Raw genomic sequence first — 27,223 nt, forward strand, 5'->3', positions numbered from 1 at the left:
AATTTAACAAAGAAATCAATATGTACCAGGCTTGTTATCCCAAGGGGAGTCTCTGACATGCTTCAAACCAAACACACTGCTTCAGGTACAATAAACAAAAGAATTTATTAACTACAAAGACAGATTTTAAGCGATTATAAGTGATGGGCAAAAAGTCAGAGTGGTTCCAAAAGAAAAGAAAATATAAGTACGCAGCCTAAACTCTCAACCCTATTAGACTGGGCAACATCTAGATTAAGCAGTTTTTCTCACCCCACTGGATATTGCAGTCCTTAATATACAGGTTTGTTCCTTAAACCCTGGCCAATCTCCTGTGTTGGAGTCTTGTCTTCTTCTCAGTGTCCTGGTTGCTTGCAGTGAAGGTGGGGGCAAGGGAAGAGCCCAGTATGCGTCCACTCTGTTTGTTTTATATCCTCAGTCCATGTGCTTGAGGAGCACAAGTCCAGGCATATCTGGGGGGCATTGCTGAGTCTTTCCAAGCAAAGTTGAGCAATTCCCCTGGTGTGGCTTCATGGAGGTGAGTCATTGCATTGTAGCTCCCTTGCTGGACAAGGGCTGTTGATGGGATATTTGGGACACCCTGCCTGGGCGCTGGTTACTTTCCTTGCTGTTATCATAGAATCATAGAATCTCAGGGTTGGAAGGGACCTCAGGAGGTCATCTAGTCCAACCCCATGCTCAAAGCAGGACCAATCCCCAATTTTTGCTTCACATCCCTAAATGGCCCCCTCCAGGATTGAACTCACAACCCTGGGTTTAGCAGGCCAATGTTCAAACCACTGAGGTATCCCTCCCCCTCTGGGGAGCTAATATCTGGCCGTTTTCCCCAATTTACAGCATGTTTTAGTGACCACCATACAACATAATTCTCTTAATTTCATATGCATTAATGATACACATATATGGATAGAGAAATGACTTTCAGCAGATAATAACCTTTCCCCTGATACCTTACAAGCCATGCTTTATATGTAAGATCAGGATTACATGAAAACGAGGAATATCGGGGTTACAGTACGCTCCCCCAAGGTAGAGAATATCACAGACACCCCATAAACACAGGCTCCACTGCTAGAAAATGAGTCAGCTAAAGGGACACTGAACACATTTCTGTATGAACATTTTTACCTACTATAGGTTGCTTACTGTAGAGTCAGTTGCCTCCTCCTCACACACAGCTCAAGGGGCTGCTCATTCACACATATTCCCCCCAGGCCCTGAGGAGGGCATTTTCCAGGAACACAGCAGCAGAGCTGCAGCAGCCTCAATTTGGGATCCAGAAGGGTCAACTTTTCCTTAAAAGTCCCTCTATGAAGCTGAGGAGCAACAGCAGCTGGTGGGTATCACCTCCAACAAGGCCCCTGCCTGGAACTGTGGGGTGGGGAGAAGAGACAGGAAAACACTTCATTCCACAAACCTCTACATGGGGCTGGTGAAAACTGCTCTCCCTTCCCGTGCTCCTGGATGGAGCCAGGCTGTAATGAGAGCTGGATGGGGAACCCATGGGAGCCCTGTTCTTCACTCCTCAGACTCTAGCTGCAGGAAGGAGTGAGTTCTTCATTCACTAAGGATCCCTCTTCAGGTCCCAGGGAGGAGGTTAGAGGCTGAGAGGCCGTACCTCAGTTATGCTGCTGCTGCTACGGAAGAGGCAGGCCACTAGAGTGCACGCTGGGTGGGAGAAAGGCATGCCCAAACACATGTGCTGGGGTGGCTCACAGGCTCCCTCCCTCTTGCTGAAAGGTCCTGTAAGCTGCAAAGAAACAGAAAAAACCCTTATAAAATTTCTCTTAAACAGAATTTCAAAATTAAAAAAAACCCAAACACACACACACAACCCTCGGGACTAGAATTTAAAGGGTAAACTATCAGAAATCAGGATCTGTAAAAAGTGAACAGTTTAAAAAAAAAATAAGTTCACAATGTTCCCTGCAAGTATGAGTGTGCCTTAATAATCACCTTACTCACCACCTACAGCATCCTCAAGCCCATCCTATGTGCATGAAAGTGTGATTATGAATGGACAGGAGTTGGTGACATTTGCACAGGGAACTGTAAAAAACTGTTTCACAGGCCTGCCTAAAAATACTAAGGGAGGCTCTGCTAAAGCAGGCTCTTTAGACTTTCTCTGACTTAACTGACTGGGATAAAAGCATTTCAAAATATAAATCAGCTGTTACACTCTTCTTGCTCACTTTAGGCTCAAATCGGTCTGATCTATAATGTACTCCTACCGGTATTCTTAAAATTGCAGTAAAACTGAACACCACTTGGGAAAAGTGATAGGCTGCCTGTATGCATCAAGAAAAGAAAGCTATTGTGCAAGTCTGAAAAGTGGGAGGAACATTTCAGAGTCAGATTGGCAGGGAGACACTGACAATGAAGAAAGTTTACAGGGTGCACTAAGGACTCGTCTCTAGAAGAGATTTTTGCACAAGTATAGCTGCACCAGTGTAGCCACAAACACTTCCCATGTAGATGCCTGGCCCCTCAGGCCAGAGTAAGTCCAATTTTACATAGCTGCTGGTCAGCTACACTAAGGGTTTGCATCAGTGTAGCTACACCAGGCAAAAAATTCCAATATAGACAAGCTCTGAGTTTTCCTACTACTACCTCCATAATCACCCAGGAGTGAGGGCAGTAGGCTTGCATAGATGGCCAGTACTTAGCACAGTTAAGTTCTCACGCCACCAATGGATACTACAGTTTTTAGGCTTTATCAAATCCTGGCAAGTAGCAGCACAACCTTTGTCAACTCACAAATTATCCTGTAGGGGAAGATATCTTTGTATTTCATTGTAGCAGGGTGAGCACCCTCTCCAGCCCAGAAGGTCATATTGGAAAAGCCCTGCAGAGAGCTGGGGCTAGGGAAGGGAGCAAAACCCCAGCTGACTGGGGGAAATGGTGGCAGCTGGGGGCCGTGCCCCAATCAGGGCCCAGTTGGCTCTATAAAGGCTTTGAGACAGAAGTTCTACTAGATGCTCTCTCTAGCTTGGAGAGAGAGAGGGGGATCTGGCTACAAGGGCTGAGAAAGTACCTAGATTGGGAGCAGGGCTGGGGAAAGCCAAGGGAGCCAGTGAGCTCAGGCCTAGGAAGGCCTATTAGGTACAGGGGTTGCAGGGGCAGCCATGGGTAGGCAGAGGCAGCAAGGATAACCCCCTTGCCTGTGATGAGTGGCTTACACTGCAGTCTGCTGCAGGGAGTGGGGGCTAGTTGGTGACTGGCAGTAGCCTAAGACTGAGGTGAGGTGGGGATAGTGGGTGAGGGTTCCCCTGGGAGGGGAAGACCCAGAACTGTGGGGGCACTGCCAGGGGGCAGTACCCAAGACAAGGGCACTCGGGACCAGGAGTGGTGAGACACTGGCCTGAAGGAGGCACTCTGGAGACTGGATGCTAATTCCCCAAGAAAACCAGCAGGAGGTGCTGCCAGGTGAGTCTGCGCCCTGTGACAAGTGGTGGAGAATGCGGGCATGAGCGGCCTGCCCCTGATACAAGGGGCAGAGTGAGGACAGCAGGATGATTGCCCAGGGACTAGAAGGTGGACAAAGGGGATGATAGATCCTGGGTATGTGGGGGTTTATTATGCAGAGACCCCAGGTGCCATCCCAGGCTGGGCCCCAGTGTTGGTGCCCCAATGGAAGGGGGCAGAAGACCTAAAGGGACTCTGGGAGGCCCATGAGTGACTGTGGAAGGGGAAGAGGGCCCTCCACGATAGGATGGAGCAGCTGGCTAGGGAGTAGCGGGTCCTGATACAACGCCTCAGAGAGGGGCTCGCAAGGAACCGGAGAACATTGCGTGAGGGGCTGAGCATCAGGCCTGTAGACGAACGGGGCATTTGAAATGGGACTGTCCCTATGGGGATAGGGGCAGGGTGCCGCAGCCCCAACCAGAACAAGGAGAAGTGTCACGGGCAGGCCACCAGGTGCAGAAACCTGGGCAGCTGCCAACCTGTTGGGCCTGCGAGCAGAAGGGCCCCATGTGGTGGGCAGGCCTGAGCGACCAAGAAAGGCCCAAGACAGCACAGAGGCAGGGAACCTGCTGGGAACGGGGCCACATAAGGAGGCACTTCCCCCTCAGGGGAACTGAGGAGAGGCTGGGAGAGGTGCCTGGAAAGGCCAAGACTGGAAGAGGTGGCGACCAGGATCGAGGGAACCCAGACCATCACGGGGCAGTCACTGAGGATGAAACCCGGATGGACTGGGCCCAGCAGGAGGCTGGGATCCAGGTCAGGGTAGAAAAGGTGGCTGTGGGAACCCAGATCCTAAGGGAAGAGGGCCTGGAGGACCAGGACCTATAGGCACGGTTAGAGGCCGCGGAGCTGACCCACAGGAAGGCTGAAGCCCAAGTCCGGGAGATGGGCTGGGAGGCCGCGGAGAAGAAGCGGGTGGGCCTAGAAAGGTGACTTTGGAGGGGTAGCCTCGGGGAGCCCAGGCCAAGACTCCTCCTGAACCCCAGGGGTAGGAGTTTTGAGTGGGGGGTGTAGCGGGGTGAGCACCCGCTCCAGCCCTGAAGGGGTTGGAAAAGTCCTGCTGGGGAAGGGAGCAAAACTCTGGCTTATTGGGGGAAGTGGTGGCAGCTGGGGGCCATGCCCCAACCAGGGCCAGCTGGCTCTAGAAAGGCTTTGAGCCAGAAGTTCAAGTAGAGAATCTCTCTCTAGCTTGGAGAGAGAGAGGGACCGGGCTGCAAGGGCTGAGACAGTATCTAGATTGGGAGCAAGGCTGGGGAAGGCCAAGGGAGCCGGGGAGCTCAGGCCTAGGAAAGCCCCAGGCTGCAGGCCTGGGAAGGCCTATTAGGTACAGGGGTTGCAGGAGCAGCCATGGGTAGGCAGAGGCAGCAGGTCCAAACCCCCTCGCCTGTGATGCGTGGCTTATACTGTAGTCTGTAGGGGCTAGTTGGTGACTGGCAGTAGCCTAAGACTGAGGGGAGGTGGGGATAGCGGGTGGGGGTTCCCCTGAGAGGGAGAGACCCAGAACTGTGGGGGCACTGCCAGGGGGCAGCACCAAGACAAGGGTACCAAGGTCTCGGAGAGACACGGGGGGCCAGGGGTGGCGAGACACCCTCCTGAAGGAGGCCCTCTGGAGGCTGGATGCTAATTCCCTGAGGAAAAGCAGCAGGAGGTGCTGCTGGGTGAGTCTGCGCCCCATTACATTCATGTTTTGAAATGTGCATTGCAGTGGAAGGAGGACACATTTCTGTTTGTTTAGGGCCTGATTTTCAGACACGCTGAACAGCCTCAGTTCCACAGAGGTCAGTGGGATCTGTCTGGGTGACACCTCTGTAAACCATTTACAAATGATTTACAGGACCATTATTTGTGAAGATAAAGTAAGAGGATTAACCAACCAAAAGAGAAGCATACATTTCCCTAGGTAGGCTTCATTAATTGATTTAGGAGGGAGAAAAATCAATTAAAAATATTGGTTTGGGTTCCAGATCAGACTGTGGAAACGGAACAGCAGCTTTTTTGTTTGGGAGGGTGACTGATGAAGTGAGATCAATCCACTTTCCAGTTTAATTTCATTTGTTCATCAGTTTGTATTGAATATACTTAAAAATTCCAGCACGAGAGCTTGTCTTCCCTCCCCCCCGACATTTTGCAATTCTATGAGGAACAGAAATGCACTGGTAAGGTAAGAGGGGCTACATTCGCAGTAGTCTCTCTTTAATTTGTGTGTGAAATTTTTAATATAGTCAAGAACCCAAATGTTACCAGGATGGGTGATGGAGAAATGGTCAATATTAGAACTGTAAATATTGGTGAAGGTAATAGTGATAAAGGACACTGTCTATCAACATGCTACTGGGTACATTTTAACCAGATGAATTGCACACAATTCTGTACAATATTAAAGAGAATGTGAATAGGTAGAACAAACAGATAATGCCATATATTTCTTTATATCTGACTTATCTTATTTAATCTTTAAGTATGAGGAGCTGGATCCAAACACACAAATGTTCTCAAGATTCCTTTCACCTGGGCATATTAGTTGGAGGAAATGAATGATCCTCAGGGACAGTTCCTCAGAAGAAAGGAAGTGTTTGATGAATGAGGATACAGAGGTCTCAAAGTAGCTGTGTCATGCCTCAGCAAGGGCTTCCACAAAGAAGACTGATGGTAGTTACTTACTGCCTTTACAGATGTGGGAGGATATTCAGGCATCTGTGGGACACTGTGCTCTTAAAAAAAAAATAAATAAAAAAATAATTCTACAGCTTCATCTGAAGCAATTGGAGTAAACCAGATGTAATATATTCTGTTTAAATGCTAAAAATCAAAGTTTTATGTTAAAAACAAAGGTGGGGTGGAAGAGATGTTTTTATGTACTGGGCATTACACACACAATCTGAATCCGATCTCTTTGACAACAATTCTAGACTTTCAATTTCACTGTCACTCAGGGACAAAATCAGTGAATAAAGGAGAGGGAAGGTATATAGACAAACAGAAAAACTGCAAAAAAGGGACAGAGTTAGCTAATAAATAAAACAAGAGCCTGAAGGGAAGAGCTCCTTTGTCAGAATATAAATATTTTCCTTCCCCTTTTATCTTTAATGTGGTGCAAGGAGTTTATTGAAGAGAAGTGTCGCTCTGTCCCTGGATCTCCTCCACATAGCCGCCGAGGGAGCTGAATTCAAGGCTACTAGCATAGCCACTCGTTTATAAACTCTTCCCTGCTGGAAACAAATGTAATGAAAGGAGAAGAGGGACTCCATTGTGGTCATTAGAATTCTTATCTTGATGGGCATTTGTTAATTGTTGGGCTACACCAACAGAAGCCTAAATAAGACTGTCTGCTCTCCTGGTGTTTGAATTCTAGGGAAAGCTTACATTACAGACATATTTCTAGTATTAAATTCTCTCTTATGGGGAGTGAACAATGCCCCAATTTATGACACAGCCAAATTTTCTCTTCTAGAGAATGAAAGTGGGGGAGGAGGAAAGTCCCAAAAAGTGTTGGAGTCTTGATTCCCCACTTGTGTTACTAGCAGCCCTCCTTGTAGACCACACCTTGCAGTCCAGTGTATCACGTAAATGATTCCTTTTTAACCACTGTTCAGCAAGGACTGTTTCTAACTGTGAGGAGGAACTTCTTTCCCAGTGTTTCTCTGGGTCCTGAACATAAAAAGGGAAGACACTGAAACATTAAACAAAAATAAGAAGAAAGTAGCCTTCCCCTGGCTTCAGTCTGTCAGAGATCTGGTTTCCAATAATGACTTGGTTTCTATTTCCAGTTCTGGCACCGGCACCTCTTTGCTGCCCCTTCAAGATGTTCAACCATATGGCTGCACAAAGCTTAAAACATCAGTCAAAGCTTCCAAGTCAGGAAGGGGGTATCATTTCAAATGACTACCAGGAGAGTCTTTCCTTCTATTTCCCTTGCTTGAGCTGTCACAGATACAGGTGTCAAGTTAACCTTGGTCCTTTACTACCTCTTCTCCCCCCAACAGACAATGAATAGGGGGTGGGGTGGGGTGGGGGGATACTTGGCATTTCCTCTACTCAGACCTTAACTTGAAAAAATGAAAAGAATTCATTGTTGGTGCTTACTGAATCCCCACCCCACTGTAGCCCCCTGGGCCTGACCAAATGAACTCCACAGGCCTGATTATGCAGCTGCTTTCACACTGCAAGCAACTAACTCCCACTGAAGTCAATGGGCATTTCTGATGTGACCTGGCTGCCTAAGTTGGACCCACTGTAGTTTGGTTTTGTTTCTGTCTGGGGGGGGGGGATTTATTTTCACGTCTATATTTTGTTTAAACAATAGACCTTATTCTCCTCTTAACTACACCAGTGTAAATCGGGAGCAGAACTGGTCAATTTTTTGCAAAACTTTTTCATGGACAATTGTTCGCATCTACTTGGTTTAGAATAGTGTTTTTGTTTTATTCTTAATTGTTTTCCTGAATGCAGACATTATGTATGTACCTTTGCCCCTGAAACACCCACCTGCCCTTGCAATAGCCACTATGGAAATAAAGAAGTAGGAATTTAGCCAACACCAGAGTAAATGCCCCTAGTTTTGCAATAAGCACCATGGGATCTTTAATGGCCACCAGTGTATTTCAGATCTCATATTCCAGTTTTACTGCCCTCTTTTGTAAAGTGCTTTGAGATCTACTGATGAAAAGTGCTATAGAAGAGCTAGATATATTTACATCTCATCCTAAAGACAACATCTTTAGCAATACATCTCCCTGTCAGCATGCTGGGAAACAGGTTCAGAGAGAAGAGTGCCACCTTCTGGCTTATCAGTCCCACTTCCTGCACCACCACAGGCTTTCCTGGGAGGATTCTCCTCAAAGTCCTAGCATGTAAGATTTCTATGAGATTGCTGCTTGAGACAGCACAGTCACAGGTGAATTTGTTGTTAAAACTGGGGCGTTACCATACCTCTGCTGCAGCTGAACAACAAGTGGCTTCAGGAGTTGCTATGTGTATTTTTAAATGACAGACAAAAACACTCTATCACCTGTGGACGAACACTTTTCCCAAAGCTATCAACTCTGTCTGACCTCTCAGTCCTCCTCAAAGGAAACCTGCACAACATCTTCAAAAGATGAGCCTGGGAGTTTAAATTCATAATTTTTCTAGTTACTAAAACCATGGACTGAATACAGACACTGGATTCATGGTTTATTACAACAATCTATAACCCACTTGCTCCCCACTTTCCACCCTATGACTGAAGAGGTGTTAACAGGCCACTTCCCTTCAAACAGTCCTTGGAAATATGTGTTAACTACTTATACTAAACAATCTGTTCCACCTTGTGACTACTCCCAGACCTGAAGAAGAGCTCTGTCAGCTTGAGAGCTTGTTTCTCTCTCACCAACAGACGTTGGTCCAATAAAAGATAATTTACCTCACCCACCTTGGCTCTCTAATATCCTGGGACCAACATGGCTGTAACAACACTGCATATATCAATAAATGACATTTAAAAATCCAGAGGCCAAAGCCTGAACAACCCTGTTGTACTTGCGTGAGTAGAGTGAGCCAGAAATACAGATTTAGCATTTGATTCTTCAAGATCCTCAGTCCCTTGTGTGGGATGTTGAGTGTCCTCAGTTATCTTTTTAAATCATTGGGACTACATGTGTGAACCAGATAAGCAGGGCTTGGCCCCAGCACTTCTAAAAGTCAATAACTGGCCTGATAGCATCACAATCCCTCACATCAAGGCTGCCCCTTAGACAGTAGATCCAAAAGAGATAAAATGTCTTAAATCATGTATATGTCATGAAAGACTTTGTGTACTTAAAAATTGAGAGAATCAAATTTAATACACACACACAGTAGAGTTATGTCTGAAACTCCATTCATAATCGCTCAACCTATTGTTCCAAAGTATAGTGAAGGTTTTGACCCTCTAGCTGTTGTGCATCATAACCAGGATCTCTCAGACATTAAGGGTTGTAAATGCCAAGCTATATTAGGGGGAGTCAAGAACAGAATTTCAGCCTTCACTCCAGACATCCTGACTTTGGTAGGTGTAAGCCAGACAGGTAATGTTATTTCATTATAGTCTGTGTGAGAGAATTGTATGTGCCGCTGAAATCTCTCTCTGACAGTAGTGTTTCCACATCAGAACAGGAGTTCTTTCTTGTTTTCTAATGCACTGCATTGCTCCACACGTTTCTAATTATTGTTCAATTCAAAATCTGTTTCTGTATCTATTCACAGGAGTTTCAAAAGGCACTTCTATGTAGGCAAGCAATATAGCACATAAACAATTTCACAAAGTATTAAACAGTGGACACTGCATGGCTCTGCGCTCCAAGCTGACTGTGTGGTCTTTAAATAAATCTCTACGGCTTTACAATAAATTACTACAATCTCCCAGATGACTGAGGTGAGGGAAGAGAAGGAGGAGACCACTAAACATATTAGCGAACATGTAATTAAGAAAATGGGTCCTCATTCCCACCAGAGAGTTGACCTAGCAGGAGAGGATTATTTAAAATGTTGCTTTCTGGTCCCCCAAGGGAAATCAGCTTAATGACTTCAAGGGCAAAAAAAGACCCACCAATTGCAGATCTAATCAAGTTCTGTCAGTATGGCCCATCACTGAGACAAGAGTGATATTTTTGTAATGGTTTACTGAAAAGGCACTATCTATTATTTTACAGGTTGCAGTAATTGTCTGCCTGTCTTTTCCTCGCCCCTACTATTCTTTTATCTGTATCAAATTTTGCTTCTTGATCATATGTTTGTCTCCCTAGTAGGATCATAGTATTCTGGAGGCCTCTGTTTCAGGTAAGGACTTTCATAAATCAAATCACCAGGAGCCAGATTACCCCTCCTGCAGTAAAACCCATGGGAGAGGGGACAAAGGGGAGGAAAAGGCTCTGAAGATTCCTTTTCAGAGTTTCTCCTCTATTGTTCTACAGAAAGGAGAGTCCTCCTCCCAGCCCACCATGGAATGATGTAGGAGGCCTAACTATAACCCGTGTAGATCTGATCATTGGGGAACAAGGAAGCCATAGCCAACTGCATGGAGGCATGTGCCTCTGTTAGCTCTGTGCTCCTAACAATTCCCTTTCCCCATGCTGCATGGCTCCATAAAAGGAATTAAAATGTTTGTTTTTTTGTTGGCTCCAATTTTGGAAATACAGTCTCTGTTAAAGTTTTACCCTAAACGGGGATGTGGGGGTGGGTGTAGTAGTAGTGATTGGTAATTTAAGCATGGATGAGAGAAGGGGAGAGGATTTTGTAAACAAAGGCTTAAGGATTCCCCTGCTTCGTTAAAAGACATCTGGCAAATTCTGTATCAAATAACAATTCCTCTTTTCTCTTTCGGTAGGCTTTGGAAAACAAGTATTTCAGGAGACTATGCTCTTCTTTGGCAAGTTTGAATCCAGCAAAGATAAACCATTTGTTTGATTATCTCAATTGTGTGATCTGTAGAATAGCCTCCCAAAAAGACCCAGTGGTAGCCCCATTGCTTGGGGCATTTAAAATTAGACTAGAGAAGCCACTAGTTTCAGAGTAGCAGCCGTGTTAGTCTGTATTCGCAAAATGAAAAGGAGTCCTTGTGGCACCTTAGAGACTAACCAATTTATTTGAGAATGAGCTTTCGTGAGCTACAGCTCCCTTCATCGGATGCATTCAGTGGAAACTGCAGAAGACATTATATACACAGAGACCATGAAACAATACCACTAGGAAATTCTCAGAGGACTAGATGATCTAATAGGTGTTTGCCATCTTTTATTTGGGCCTAATCCCGCTCACCTTACCCAAGCAAACACTCTCACCTAACAACTACAGTACTCACCTAAGGGGAGCAGGATTTGGCCCAAAGACTCTAGGATTAATTAAAGGTCCAACCCTGCTCCCAATGAAGCCAGTGGAGAAACTCCCATTGACTTAAATGAGGCAGGTTTGATCATTTTAGTCTGAACACAAAAGAAAGTACCCCTAGGATTTAAAATAAGTTATCAAATAAATGATGATACTGAAACACAAAGTTAAACAGGGAGCAGACTATATCAAGATGTAGCAAGAAGAGAATGACCAATGGCCCCCTTGTTAAGAATGTATTTAGAAAGCATCAAACGATGCACCACACTCTGCCCTCTGTTGTATATATCTAGGGATTTTTAATACACTAATCACTGTGGGATCTGTGAGTGCAGAACAAGAACAGTTCCAGTTGATTTCAAAATAAACAGCACAATAGCATGCACTGTCCCAGTGTTCTGCCTAAGCACTTCAGTGGAAGAAACTGAAAGACATAATAAAATGTACGCTGCCATCTTGATCTGTTAGCCTTTACGAACATAGTACTGCATATGTCCTCTTGCCCGACGCTATGCTACCTATGGCTAACAGACTATAGTCTACTTCATTCAGCAAGGAAGGAGGAAAAAGCATCCTTTTTCCAACACTGACCCTAATAGCAAGCATGAGCCTATACTTAGTGACTGATCAGAACAACCAGTCAATCACTCAAGTTTCCACCAACCTAGGAGCTGAGCAAGAGATAATTTAACATTTGTGAACTGTAGTGATACCTTCCATGACAAAGAGTCAGATGGGAACCTGTGTGATTAAATTACATCATGGTTATCAGTGAGGAATGTTCCCCCCTTGATGAAAGGAAACTGCAGGCATGGAACCCATTTTGTTCGTTGTCTCTGGAGGCCTTTCTTCATCATACACGACATAATTATATCAAAGCAGGATGCTAAATTGATGCCACGGATACCAGACAACACGTCTATTGTCAATAATGCACACAGTTAAGGAAATAGACAATCTCTTCTACATTTTATTTCATAAGCTTGACATCTAGAGCACTGCAGCTTAAAAACAGTACAGGTTATTAAACAGCTGAAATTTGCTTTAAGCCAGAGGTGCCCGAAGTGTCACCCAAAGGTTAAATGCAGCTCATGGTCACTTTCTCACCAAACTGCTGTGTGAGGATGAGAAGATTAACTCCACATTTTTTAGTCACAGAATGCAGAGATGAAAGATCTATATGGCCAGCTAGTCCATCTCCTCACCAATGCAGGACTGTTCCCTCTTGTACATTTAATTATGTTTTGTCCAGGTTGATTTTAAATGGGCCAGGCAAGGGAGTTTCCACTCTACCCTTTGAAATATTACTCCATAGGATAATAATTATCTAAGAAATCCATCCTGCAACCAGCTTTTACCTCTCTCACTGTGGGAAGCCCCATCCCCTGCAGCAATATCCCCTTCCTTTTGTCATCTGTGTCCTCCCCATATGCTCTTTGTCAATCAGTTTGTTATGTCTTCAGTCTAACTTCAGATTAAGCTCCTTGGGAGGCAGGGGCATGGTCTTTTTCCCCCTGAGAAGCATCATGCTGTCCTGTGTCACCAGATAAATACCAGATCTCATTGATAAACTCGAACAATAAGCTATGGGATTAGTCTATCAAGGCTGATATCAGTAAAAGTAAATACTATAGTTGTGCATTTGTTTTATTTTTATTATGCAAATTAGGGGCACAGCACAGCCTCCTGGCAAGCTGCCCACACAGCCTCAGGTATCACCAATTTTGATCATCCCTGCTCTGTAGCATACCTGATCATGGATGAAGATACACACAAATATGCTTCAGAAATGTTGAAGTTAAAAATGATAGAGAAGTTATTTAGCAAAATGAAACACACTAAATAATGAATTCATTTAGATCAGCAGTTCTCAAACTTTAGCAAGGACCCCATTTTGATTTAAATTTTTTTGCGGACCCCCAAGCCACCCCCGCTCAGCCCCAGGCCCTGTCCCCTCTCCACCCCTTCCCCCAAAGCCCCACTCCCACCCCAGCTCTTCCCACCCATGCTCTAACCCTGCCCCTCCCCTTCCCCACCTCCTTCTGACCCCTCCCCCAAGGGCACCCCATCCCCACTCCTCCCCTTCCCTCTCAGTGCCTCCTGCATGCCACTGAATAGCTGTTCCCCAGCATGCAGGAGGCACTGGGAGGGAGGGGAAGTGATCAACGGGGCCAGCGGCTCCGGACATGATTCCACCCCCTCCTCCGAGCATGCCCCGTCCTCACTCCTCCCCTTCTCTCCCAGTGTCTCCTGCATTCCGGGGAACAGCTGTTCAGCAGCATGCAGGAGGCACTGGGCGGAGGAGTTGGAGTTGATCAGCGAGATCGGCCAGTTTGACAAATGCTGATCTACATAAATCTGGGGCTCTGGCAAACTAAGTAGCAAAAAAAACAACAACAAAACCTCACAACACATGGGAGCCACTGAACAGCAGCAAATTTCTGCAGGATGTTGTCTATTGGGAATGAAGAAATACGGAAATACAGACCTTTGTTATTTGTTTGATCTTTGCTGTTTTAAAGGGCAGTGATGATTGGAACTCTTAAAACAGATAATCTAAAAATGTTCATCCTGAGGCTTCCAAAGTAACTCAGTGATGGGCTTTTCCCCCTTTTGTGAAGGGTTCAGAACTAGATAAGGAACACCAAAACTGAAATCCACAATGCTGAAAAGAGGCCTTACACCAAAAGGAAAAGACTTTGGGTGGGGGTGCCTTTCTTCATTTAATAACCTAACTTGGAAAAGAAACTTTTTTTAAAAAATGCGTAAAAATAAAGAGATTCACTGCTTAGAATTTCTTCATCTCTGCAACACTCCCCATATCTGATGGGGAGTGTTGGTGGTTGTATGTTCAATCCATACAGCTGACCACACTCTAGATTGGCTGTTTGTGCTATAGATTAGACAGTTGGATATTATTCCTGTGTCAGGGACCAATCAATGCCTCCCACAATTTGAGGTAAGGGCCCCTCTCCTACTGGGTCAAGTGTCCTGTTTTGATGGGCTACCCTCAGAGGCTCATGGAACTCAGGTGCTTCCATAGGGTTCTGAGGGAGAGCAGTGTATTGCCAAAAAACCACTCTGTTGATTGTCTCTTGTCTTCAATGGTTGCTGAGGATGCAGAAGGGCTACTCTATTTCACTTTCATACTCACAGTCACCATGGTTAATGGCTGACATGCAAGAGATGATATGACAGGAAAGCAGAACACTATTAGTAGACATCTTATGCAGTTGCTGAGTGATTGCATCAAAAAGATCTTCTGGAGTCTTACAAAGTGGCAGAAGATAGTTTCTCAGCATCTAATTCTGTTCAGCAAGGGATCATTTGAGGAAATAATTGGGGGAGGGGAGGCAAAGTTGCGTGAGCATATAGAATATATGTGATTATATCCTGCAAAGTCTGGGTAGGAGGGGAAGAGAATGAGGAAAACTGAAGCAGATAGACCTGTAAAAAGTCAGAGGGAAGGAACCAAGGCTGGGGGTGGGGGGTGACTGCCCCCTTGACCCATAAAAAATGATGCCCCTGCTGTTCAACAGATTTGTTCTGGGTGACTGACAACCCGATTAACGTTGGCTGCCTTCACTCAGCTGCTGATGAGAATCCCTCCTGTTGTGCAAAAATTTCAGTTACTTTGCAGATTAAAACTAGTGAAATTTAGACTGAGCTGCCTGTATCACTGAAGACAGGGCAATACCTGAGGAGACAAGTGCTGTGAATTTCCTGCTTGAGTTTCAACCAGTGTCATATGGAGATTCTGGATGTATTGGGAAAAGTGCATGCCACAACCCGTGCAACCTCTGTTCCAGAGCCGGGATGCGAAAAGCTGGCAGGACAGGGAATGGCCTGAATGCCTCTCAATTCCGTGAAATTTGCAGTGTTGCCAAGTCTCATGTCTCATGATTTCATCATGAGTCTCATGATCATTTTTGTTTTCCATAAAGTCCCAGCTCCTGGACTCAAGAGGATATGCGATAATTTCAGCCTTCATTCTTACAGAAAAAGTAAGTTTCTAGCCTGCATGGTTGTGGAGAAAGCTTCAAAATACGACCCCAGTGCACCCTAAAGGTTCAAAAAGCAGAAGGCAAATAAAAATCTATTATTTTTACATAAACTCATGATTTTAAAGCCAATCTCATGATTTTTGGTGAGCCTGATTCATGATTTTTAAACATTTGGGATTGGCACTATTGAATTTGTCAGTAAGGATTCTGACCTGAGTGGATAATGATCAGGTGCCCAGGCAGGTATTATTGGATCTATCAGCTGCCTTTGATGCTGTGGATCAGGAAATGTTGTTGACATGTTCGTGTTCCCTGGCAAGAATGGAAAAGGCAATCCTTGGTGGGTTCATTTCTTTTTCTCTGAAAGATCCCAAAAGGTAGGGTTGGGTAATTTATTTTCTGCCTCAAGGACTCTGGTGTGAGATATAACAGGCAGCCCTCAGGATTCTTGCTGGTTGGCTGGCTGGCTGAGGGGTGGGAGTGGGGGTGGAGGGATCAAGGAGCTGCAGACTGCCAACACTTCAAGGCTCTGTTCCTGGGCTCTAAACAAAGTTGGCAGACTGGGTTATCCTCAGACCTCATAAACTGCTACCGTGGGATCACTTTCTCTCTTACAGTGGTTGTTTCCTTTGTTCCTGGGGTCTGTGTTTTTCAGGGGGCGAAATCTGGAATGGCATAGCATGCTTCAGAGACTTCCCTTCTCAGTCTTAAAGGGATAGCAGATTCCTGTTGTACATTTCTACCATCTGGAACAGTCTTTCAGAATCCTTCCATCTCCTCAGCTCTCTCTCTTTTCATATCTCCTCCGGAACTAATTAAGGCACCCTTTCCTCCTTGTCTGTACTTCAATTTAGCCTTTTTCTGCTATTAGGTCACATAATGATTACCTACTCTGTTCATTCCCTCTGGGACACCTGGCACTGGCCACTGTCACAAGACAGGATACTGGGCTAGATGGACCTTTAGTCTGACTCAGTATGGCCATTTTTATTATTGAACCCAAGTATCTTTCAATACAGTATTATGAAATATTGTATAAAGTGTATGACTATATTGTGTAAAGCATCAGAATCGTTCATGTCATTTCCCATAAATTCTATGATGGGTTGGACCAATGGCCTAATGTAGGGGCTGTTAAGCAATGAAAAACTAGGGGATCCTCAGGGTTTCAATAGGAAAGGTGAGGGTTAAGTCTCCCATTTCCCACCACCCTAAAAATATAAAGCATTAAAATATTAATTTTTATTAAAAACTGTAAACGTATGTCTGAAACAAAAAATGCAAAACTTCAAAGTGAAAATAAATATTTGGGTCATACTGACATACTTACAGCTGTGGTGTCAATGGGTACAGCTTCTCTGAATTCAATGAACCTATAGCTGCTTACCCTAGGGTTGAATTTGGCCCTGCATGCTTAATTTGTCCCATTGTGTGGAACTGCAAGAGGGCCTTCTGATTAGCCCATGATGTAATCTGCCACATGACCTACAGATCAATTTTGAAGTTTCTTCGTCTCATTGGTTTCAGTCACAATTTCTATATTACTGAAACCTAGTTCTGTACGAAAAGAGGATCTACTGCAACATCATTTCACCAGCTGTGAATCCCTGATTCCTTACATCCAGAAATCAGAGTGGGCAAAGCAGGGGGCAGAAAGTCTACAGTTAGTTTCTTTCTCTGCATTATCACTGACTGATAGTAAAGCATTTCTTTTCATATAACATTCTTCATAGACAATATCACAAAATGCTTTGCAGATGAAGCAGTCATAATCTAGAGAGAAAATGAAGATTTTAGGGCAAGTTTTAAAGAAAACTAACTCAGCAGCTCATGAAGTATTAAAGAAAGCTGGGATGGCAAGAAGTGAAATAGTAATCTTTTAAAGGGATGGTTATTGATGGCAAAGGGGCAAGTGACACTGCAGGCAAGCCTATATACAGTAGTTTTTGCTGGGGTAACAAATTTAAGTTAGACACTGGAAAATCATGTTTGGTTAGGGGATGTATGAAAGCAAGTTATTCAGGAAATAAACCATACCAGACTGAAGAAGAAAAGGTTCTCTGGGGTGGTCTCAAACTTCTGTAATTGAAAATAAAGGAATGATGGGTTTCTTTTCCAGAAACTGGTCCTGCAATAATGAAATGAGCTCAATCATGCCACCCCATGTATTTTTGAGAGTTCAGTGGGTTTTTTGTTTGTTTGTTTGTTTTTAAGTATACTTTTGGAGAACTAAATACTTAGTAGAATGCCCATTCATTACTGTATCTAATTTCCTTACCCAGTGTAACAAAGGTAGAATTTTCCAACATGTTACTAACACTGGGCTACACTGTAGCTGCTCTAAAGATGGGTATGTAAGTGTAGGAAACATTTTTTCCCACAAAGTACATCCACACACATTAGTCAGACTGTCAGTGTGAGATCCCTGGGCTCAATTCTGCTCTCTGAAGCCAGTGTAAATCCAAAGTAACACCATCAGGATTTAGTCTAGATTTACACTACTGTTACTGAGAACACAGTCGGTCTCCTTAGGGCAAGAGGTTGATTTTGTACTAGCATGGTTGGCGGAGCTCCACAGACCACTCTCCAAAAGGAGGATGTGGCTGGGATGAGCCGAGCATGACTAGGGCCCCCTCCCCTTCATCATGGAGTGGCGCTCAACGGCCAGTGCTAAAGGAAAGCGAACACGGTTTATTCTTTAAAAGGCGTAATAGGGGGTTTTCCTGAGTATCACACAAAGGAATTCTGCTTGCCTCTATGCTCCAGAGGCAGAATGCCTCCAGTAACTGTTGCTCAGATGGTGCACCTTAAACACAGATGTGGCTGCAAAAGCCACATTCTAGCCTTTGCCCATAAATTAGTCTAATTTTGCAGGAACTCCCAGCCCTCTAATGATGTCTATGTCCTAAACTATGAGGTTCACCTTTTTCTGAAGGGCAAGGTATAGATTTTCATAGAGAAACTTTAAAAGACTAAAGGATCTTAAGGAAAGTTAACGTTGAAAGTAAAAGGTGGGGGTTTATATATGATCTCAGCATATGAGATTGTTATGGTGGAGACTTTGCATCAAGATCATGAATGTAATTTTAAATTTCTCAGTGGTCTATAACAAAAACTTTTAAAAATTGCCTTAAACTCTATCTAAAGATTATAGCCTCATCACAAATTCATTTCTTTTCCCAGAAAGAATAATAAAGCTTTATATAGTGATAAATCTGATCCCCCATAAAAAAAAAAAATCACATACACATTACAAATCCCAACAAAGTCATCCATTTAGTCCGTAAATGTGAAGAGGATGTTGCTTGTTTTTCCATTTTAATAATTCTTGGCATTTATTTAGCTCTTTTACATTTTCAAAGCCTGTGCAAATATTACTTAATTTTAGTTTATTAAGGCCACCCTGAGCACAATCTCTGAATCCTTCTCCCACTCAACCTTTCAGCTCAGCAATCCCAGACAGAATTGGCTGAGGGCGCCTGGTGTTCGCAATAAATAAATAAATAAATAAATAAATAAATATGTTTCTGGGAGGGAAAAGGCAGATCTTTTCAGGCACAGTTCTCCCACACCCCATCCGCCTTCGCCACTATCCCATGCCCCCTTAACAGGTGGGGGGAAAGTTTTTCTCAACTTTTCAACTGAGATCCCTCCCATCGCAGTCCAGACTCCTCCTCGCCCTCCCTCTTCCCCACACCCCTTTAATCTGTTCTAACCAATTCTGAGCAGAGCTCTGGAGCCAACAGAAGCTGCAATTGGCAGGAGCTGAGGTTCTAAGCCCCGCCTGTTGTGCGGTTTGTGAATGGAGAAGGGGCGGGGCTCCGTGGAATCCTCAGACATATATGTATCTTTTTTGTGTTCTACAGGACAGGAGTCGCTCGCTAGAGGAGAGGTTCCTTTGGCTGCTGTATCCTTGCCTCGGACTCTGCCCGCGCGGCGCGTTTCGGCGGCCCTGCCAACTGACTAGGAGTCTAGAGGGGAAACCGTTGGAGCCGGAGGGAGGATCGCGCAGTAATTGGATTTTAAAAGTTATTTAAGCCCCCCCAGTAAAACACACGGATCAGTCGGGCGAAGTAATAATCCGTTTAACTATAACCTAAATCCCAGGCTTTAGGGCTGAGCAGCCAGGCGGGGAGCGGAGCCAGCGAGTTGCCGCCGCCACGGGACGTTCTGCGGGGCGGGCGAAAGACTTTGCCTAGGTTTGTGGGTGTTTTGTCTCCACCCCCTCCTCCCGCCGCATCTCAGGAAACTTCGCGTGTGGGGCGACCCTGCCTGGTCGGGGCTGGGGGAACAGAGTCGCTGGACCCAGGGAAGACGGCAGACGTGCGGCTGGGACTGAACGAGGATTCTCCAGCGCCTGCCAAGGGCTCACGGAGCTGGTTTAGCAGCGATCCGTCCGCACCCTCCTCCTCCTGTCTCCGCGTGACCCTCCCCCGCTGGCTTCCCGGGGCCCCTGATGTGCTGGCCGCAGACCGCCGCTCGGCTCTGAACGGCTCCCCGCGCCTCTGCTCTCTCCAGCTGCCGCGGCGATGTGGTCGACAGCGGCTGCCTCTCTGGGCCTGGCCGCCCTCCTGGGCGCCCTGCTGGGGGTGCCGGCGGGCTCGGCGGCCCAACAGTACCACGGCGAGAAGGGCATCTCGGTGCCGGACCACGGCTTCTGCCAGCCCATCTCTATCCCGCTGTGCACCGACATCGCCTACAACCAGACCATCCTGCCCAACCTGCTGGGCCACACCAACCAGGAGGACGCCGGGCTGGAGGTGCACCAGTTCTACCCGCTGGTCAAGGTGCAGTGCTCGGCCGAGCTCAAGTTCTTCCTGTGCTCCATGTACGCGCCGGTGTGCACGGTGCTGGAGCAGGCCATCCCGCCCTGCCGCTCCCTGTGCGAGCGGGCCCGCCAGGGCTGCGAGGCGCTCATGAACAAGTTCGGCTTCCAGTGGCCCGAGCGCCTGCGCTGCGAGAACTTCCCCGTGCACGGCGCGGGCGAGATCTGCGTGGGCCAGAACACCTCGGAGACCCCCGGCCGAGGAGGGGCCGGCGGCCCCACTGCCTACCCCACCCCCTACCTGCCCGGCCTGCTTACCCCGCCGCCGCCCCACGCCGGCTTCGCCTTCTCCTGCCCCCGGCAGCTCCAGGTGCCCCCTTACCTGGGCTACCGCTTCCTGGGGGAGCGGGACTGCGGGGCGCCCTGCGAGCCCGGCCGCCCCCACGGGCTGATGTACTTCAAGGAGGAGGAGGTGCGGTTCGCCCGGCTGTGGGTGGGCGTCTGGTCGGTGCTGTGCTGCGCCTCCACCCTTTTCACCGTGCTGACCTACCTGGTGGACATGCGTCGCTTCAGCTACCCGGAGCGGCCCATCATCTTCCTCTCGGGGTGCTACTTCATGGTGGCCGTGGCCCACGTGGCCGGCTTCCTGCTGGAGGAGCGGGCGGTGTGCCTGGAGCGCTTCTCGGAGGAGGGCTACCGCACCGTGGCGCAGGGCACCAAGAAGGAGGGCTGCACCATCCTCTTCATGATCCTCTACTTCTTCGGCATGGCCAGCTCCATCTGGTGGGTGATCCTGTCCCTCACCTGGTTCCTGGCCGCCGGCATGAAGTGGGGCCACGAGGCCATCGAGGCCAACTCCCAGTACTTCCACCTGGCCGCCTGGGCCGTGCCGGCCGTCAAGACCATCACCATCCTGGCCATGGGGCAGGTGGACGGGGACGTGCTGAGCGGGGTCTGCTACGTGGGCCTCTCCAGCGTGGACTCGCTGCGGGGCTTCGTGCTGGCCCCACTCTTCGTCTACCTCTTCATCGGCACCTCCTTCCTGCTGGCGGGCTTCGTCTCCCTCTTTCGCATCCGCACCATCATGAAGCACGACGGCACCAAGACGGAGAAGCTGGAGAAGCTGATGGTGAGGATCGGGGTCTTCAGCGTGCTCTACACCGTGCCCGCCACCATCGTCATCGCCTGCTACTTCTACGAGCAGGCCTTCCGCCAGACCTGGGAGAGGACCTGGCTGCTGCAGACCTGCAAGAGCTACGCCGTGCCCTGCCCCGGCCACTTCGCCCCCATGAGCCCGGACTTCACCGTCTTCATGATCAAGTATCTCATGACCATGATCGTGGGCATCACCACCGGCTTCTGGATCTGGTCCGGCAAAACCCTCCAGTCCTGGCGGCGCTTCTACCACAGACTCAGCAGCGGCAGCAAAGGGGAGACCGCCGTATGATGAGACCTTGCTGGTGCGCCTGGAAGAGCCACACAGACACTTAGTCTCTAAGGTGCCACAAGTACTCCTTTTCTTTTTACAGACACTAGAGTGACTCTTGAAGGACTGGGAGAGGGCTCCCTGGGGTCTCCTAACTCTGCCTTGCCGAAGACAAAATCCTCAGACAGTGACTTGGTGGCTTTCTTGCCAGCCAAGTTGAAAAGCGCAGAGTAAGTACCCTTCTCAGATTGCTGGTGGGGAGCTCTTTCCCTGCAAGAAGTTCCCTTTTTAAAAAAATAATTCCTATAGTTTCTGGGCAAAAGGTTAAGCTGGATCCGCTGTGCTGTGACCGATGTAAAGTGTGGACCAATGAAACTTTGACTCAAGAAGTGGTCAAATCATAGTTTACTTCGGTGCGGGTCAGACTGCAGCCGACATTGGCTTAATTTCCTGAGTCCTATTTTACTGTCTTCTCATTCAAACCCAGAGTAATCACGTGAGTATTTTAAAAGAAGCGACCAATTATAATCACGTGCTGTTGAGCGTCCCATATTCTGTCATAGAGAGGGGGTTGCTTTTATATCTAACGATCACTTATCAAAGCGAATCCCAATTTGGGTGGGGGGAACCTTGCTACTTTGAAGGAGGGAGTTGCTATTTAATACTCTAAAAAGACAGGACTCGTTGCTTTTCAGCCAAACGTTCCCCCCCACCCCACCCCTGCCTTTGTTATAGGAGACAAAGAGGAAACAAAAGTGTTTTCTCTGTGGAAAGGCATAAGCATGAGACCGGTTTTTATGAGCAAACTCACAAAAAGAAGTCGTTAAAATTCAACGTTGGATGTGACCAGCACAGGTCGATAAACATTATTTTTTATGAAAAAGGAGGCGGCAGGATGTTTTCATACACTGTCCAATATGGGTTTCTGTTCTAGCTAAAAGAAATGCCAGACTTTTTGTTAAACAAGCTTAATTCAGAACACCTGACAAAACACACTGCATTCAGATATGTAAGATAAGTGTATAAAATTTTTCTCTTCCTTCCCATAAGCCTTATTTCTTTGCTGTTTACGTCTGGATTGCTCTAGGGTACACTAAAAAAGCAAAGTGATGGGGGGGGGAGGGAGAGAATAGTTTAGACCATGAAGTGCCAATTTGCCTTGTCCTCTAATTCCCTAAATAGCACAGTAACAAACAGTGGTGCAGTGTTGTTTTTTAAGATGGAACTGGTCACCTTGTTTTAGGTACTTTTAAGTTCCCAGTAATCGTATCTGAAACTCTGTCAGAGGAGGGAAACTGAATAACAAGAAATTAAACTTCACAGTCCTTCATATTCCTTTTGATATGTGACCAGTGACTTATTCTTTCAAACTTTTCTATCATGTTACATTTATGTGTTAAATGTTTAGGTTGACTTTCATAATTTTATATCTGAAATACTACTTTTTAGCTTTATGATCTAAAGAGTTTGACTTTTATTTTTGCCTAAAGGCTAATCAGGGAATTAAGGATATTTAACAAGCTCTGCCCCCTAACTTCCCCCCCTAAGTATGTAATTGCTGTTTATAATGAAGAGCAGATATCTGAAATGAAATTTTAAAAACCGTTCAGGGTGAGGAGAACAGACTGTTTTTGTCTAGTGGGCATTACAGTAGCTTGGGCTGGGGGAGAAGGAAATATCACATCAGTCAAATCCTCCAGTACATCTGATCCCAAACTCATAGGATTTGTTTTGCCTTTTATAATGTGCACATGAAAAACTGTAAGACAAGTGCAGTATGTATATTTTGTAAATGTCACATTTTGTAAGAAAATATATATGTATTTATACATTTTTACTTGATTTTTTTTGTTTAGTTTTGGAAGGCCTGAATGAGGCCACACTTCATCACATGTACAGATCACTAAATAAATTGATTTTTCTTTTTTAAATACAAAGTTTCTTTCTCTAGACTAGTTTTATGTATTCTGTATATTGGAGGAGAGGGGAGAGAGAGAAAACAAGCTCCACCACTCCAATTAGGCCTTGTTTTGGGGGGTGGGAGGGACGTAAAGTAGATAAATACACAAGAGATCTGAAATTCAAGGCTCCAAAGTATTATTTCTGATGTACTGTGACTTCTAGCAATAGAAGAAAGATCCAGTTTTTTCAGGCTATTGGTTTAAATGCGTTTGCCCTTCTTGAACTCCTTGTGGTGCTTATATCCCAGCCATGCCAAATGTTTATTCCTGGATCTCCCCTTGACTGTAAAATGGGGATAATAATACTTTCCCACCCCTTACACACTGAGATCTATGACTGAAAAGTGCCACACCTTTGCTAAGATGTAGCTTGACTAATGGTTTAAGGTGTTTCTTGGTCAAGTAAGAATTGAAACTCTTCTAATGGTCACTGGGAGAAAAAAAGCCATTTTAAAATAGCTTTCCTAATGGAAGTGGAGGAGGGTGTTATTCTCCTCAAGCCCCTGCAACTGTGCCTGGTTTTTGTTTTTCCAAGTCTGTTGGGGTGAAGTTGCTTTAATTTTTTAATAGTCTAGGCAGCAGATGGAGGTGGGGTTTTTTTGGGGGGTGGGGATATTTTAGCATAGTAATCTGAAAGTTGACAATACCAAACATCTCATACATAAACTATCACTTATTTTCACTAAATTGAACTCTGCAGATCCCTAACTGTATGAGCTCCACGGGCAAAGTGATATGACAGATTCCAAATCCACACAGATTTTACAATCACAGAACTTTGTTTAGCAACAGATCTGCTTAAGTATTAGTGACAAAGTAATATTTGGATTTATCTGTCTTCTGACTTACTCTGTTCAACTTCACTTTTCAGCTTCTAGGATGAGATTTTAGTAAGCCCAGTTCTTAAATTAGGTTTGTGGGTCTTTTTGTTACAGGCTTGGGGAGAGCTTTTTGTGGGGGGCGGGGTGTTAATATATTGAGTTTATACATGGCCACAGCCATCTCATGATGTGGACTGATCTTGTACTCCCAGACTTTACTAGGAGACCTGGCCAAAACTCCTGGCCCCACAGGGCCTTATTCACTGACGCTTAGGAACAATGGATGCACCATTCTTTTAGGACACTTTCTGAACTGAACATTGTACTCTCAAACGTTTTAAAAAATTTTGCATTTAAGATGCATAAAATGTGGTGTCAGGTCACCTTCAGAGCAAGCCCATTTATGCTGCTCTACAAGACACCTTTATGATTTTAAAACACCACTAACTGTTCACCAGAACCATTCATTTCTATCAGATTTCCTCTGCTTCCTACTACAAGTCAAGTTAGACCTCTTCAAACTGTTCCTAGGACATGATGATCTTTGGTAACTGCTGAGAGTGCTTTTACTCTGTTCACTTAGGAAACCTGAACCTTTCTATATAAACATTTTGTTCCCATAAATCCATCACTTTACCGTCTGTAGTGGCTGAAGCAGTAAGAACTTTGAAAGAATAGGAACTCATTAGCAATCTTATGAATGATGGCTAAGCCATACTCTGTTTTCATAGCTCTAGTGCAAAATCTGCAATTAATACATAATGTGTCAAACAGCTAAACACTCAATTTAAACAGACTGAATACCTAAACAGTCTCCCTATTCCTCTGCTCTTCACCCTAGGTGATGAGTAGGACTGGTCAACCTTTAAAAGTTGTTACTCAAATATGAAACTGCAGTTAGGTCCAATAGTTTTCTTTGCCCAGGAAGTAGAAGAAAGAACTTCAAAGAAAGGGTTTTTATTTATACCAGAGACAAGCACAGAGTAACAACTTTGTGAACATCTTTCTGAGAAGAAAAATGTGGTGATTCTCTCCTGAAACCGTTAATACTAAAGCAATTATTTGACTGGATATACCTTATTAAGAAATACTTCTGTATTTAAAACCACTTATACTAAACTCTAATCAGCTATTCTCCTAAATTTAATCTGAAACTTTAGGCCAACTTCAACATGTGTGTAAAAGGGAGCAATTTGCATTAACTTGTAAGCAGATATGACTCATACCAGGACAGAATTTGTTTTGTAGTAGAAACAACTATCACACTTGCAAGCAACGATGGTACCTGGATTGTTGGAGCAAAAATGTTACCACCATACCTTGTAATCTCTTTGGGAAGAGGAGGTTACACTAGCATGTTACCACTGCCTGATATCACACTGGCCCTACCTTCTTTGATGGAATTAAAGCAATTTTAAAAGTTTGATATTTTGTGAACCAATCCTGAAGACATGGAGGGGGGGGAATAGACCTTTGCTAATCACAAAAAGAAAATCCACATTGATCTCTTGTACCAACTTTCAATTAATATTTTCTCAATTTTAACAGAAATTTCAGATATTTTACACTTTTCACCTTCAGTTCTCATGTAGGCAGGAATTCTCACCTCACAAGACTGTGGCAAGTAATAATTATCATTACTAAAGATCTCAGGTATTTTTAGATACAGAGCATTCCACTACACATGAATCTTAGCAATGACTGGTTTTACTGAACAAGTTTCATAGGGTATAGGTTCATCAAAGGCTATTAGTCAAGATGATCAGGGATGCAACCCCTGATCTGGGTGTCCTTAAGCCTCTGACTGCCATATGCTGGGACTGGAGGATGGGATGGATCACTCAATAATTACCCTGTACTCTTCATTCTCTCTGAAGCAATTGGCATTGGCCACTTTCAGAAGACCAGATACTGGGCTAGAGGGACCACTGGTCTGACCCAGTATGGCCATTTATGTTTTTACCCAAACTGTATTAAGATCAATTCATTTCCCCCCCTCTTTTCATGACAAATGCAAAACATTATGTCCTTGAATATTCAGACAGTACACCGGTGCTGCTTTGAATAAGAAAGAACTTGCCTAAAGTGCTGGTAAAGTGGAAGGCCTATAGCATTTTTGAATCCCACAGCCAGCAGCATCTGCGTGTGTGTGTATGTGTGTGTGTATATATCTGTCTACAGGTAAATAAGTGCTTTTATACTACCCCAGTTTTATATTTGTTAATGGAATACCCTGTCTTTCAATACTTCAACCACAGCCAACAGGTTTGCATGTCAGTGAAAACCACACAACTTTGTACTTGGCAACTGGCAACAATAAACATTTTTTATACTTTCTCATGAGTTTAAAATCAAAAGTGCTAGCTTGTATGCTGAGTAGCTGTCACTTTCTGTAGATTATCCTCACTTCCTTTCAGACCTTTGTATCTACGTTGTATACAGTATGCTCCTCACATTTGCCATCTACTCCTATTATTTAAAACCCTGAATCTGGCTGACAAAAATTCAATCTGTTGCTTGGAGAGGAAAGAAGAATCTGAAGGGAAGGCTTTAAGGCACCCTTTCAGCATTATGACTGCTCACTGAGGTAGAATAGTGCCAAAGAGACTGCTCTGTATAAACCAGGATAATTGTTTCATGCCCACAAAAGTGCATGGTTTTGGCAGCTCTGATTCTGTATAAGATAATACAGGAGGGTATAAACCAGGATAATTGTTTCATGCCCACATAAATGCATGGTTTTGGCAGCTCTGATACTGTATAAGATAATACAGGAGGGAAAAAAAACAAATACAGTTTAGGGCAAGCTCCCAAATACCCCCTTAAAAGTGACAAATTTCAACTAACACAATATCCAAACTATAAAAGGAAAACAAACACATCAGGGCTCAGCATTCTCACATGTTTACTATTTTGCAACGGGAGCAGAACTGTGAGCG

At 45.2% G+C, this 27,223-nt stretch overlaps 1 protein-coding gene and 1 long non-coding RNA gene across 2 annotated transcripts; one reads left to right on the plus strand and one right to left on the minus strand.

Annotated features, from left to right (window-relative positions):
* Window positions 1–80: 80 nt before the first annotated feature.
* On the minus strand, window positions 81–6,273 carry LOC125645018 (uncharacterized). Its single transcript, XR_007359168.2, has 2 exons — window positions 6,127–6,273; window positions 81–1,750 (listed from the first exon to the last, which is right to left on the minus strand). It is a non-coding gene; the product is annotated as an uncharacterized LOC125645018 (long non-coding RNA).
* A 12,890-nt stretch (window positions 6,274–19,163) lies between these two features.
* Window positions 19,164–23,439, plus strand: FZD7 (frizzled class receptor 7). The gene has a single exon (XM_048869932.2). The coding sequence runs from the start codon at window positions 19,841–19,843 to the stop codon at window positions 21,521–21,523; it is 1,683 nt and encodes a 560-aa protein (XP_048725889.1). The 5' UTR covers window positions 19,164–19,840; the 3' UTR covers window positions 21,524–23,439.
* The last annotated feature ends 3,784 nt before the right edge of the window (window positions 23,440–27,223 follow it).

This window comes from Caretta caretta, chromosome 11, assembly GCF_965140235.1.
Source record: "Caretta caretta isolate rCarCar2 chromosome 11, rCarCar1.hap1, whole genome shotgun sequence".
Taxonomy (NCBI): Eukaryota; Metazoa; Chordata; order Testudines; family Cheloniidae; genus Caretta; species Caretta caretta.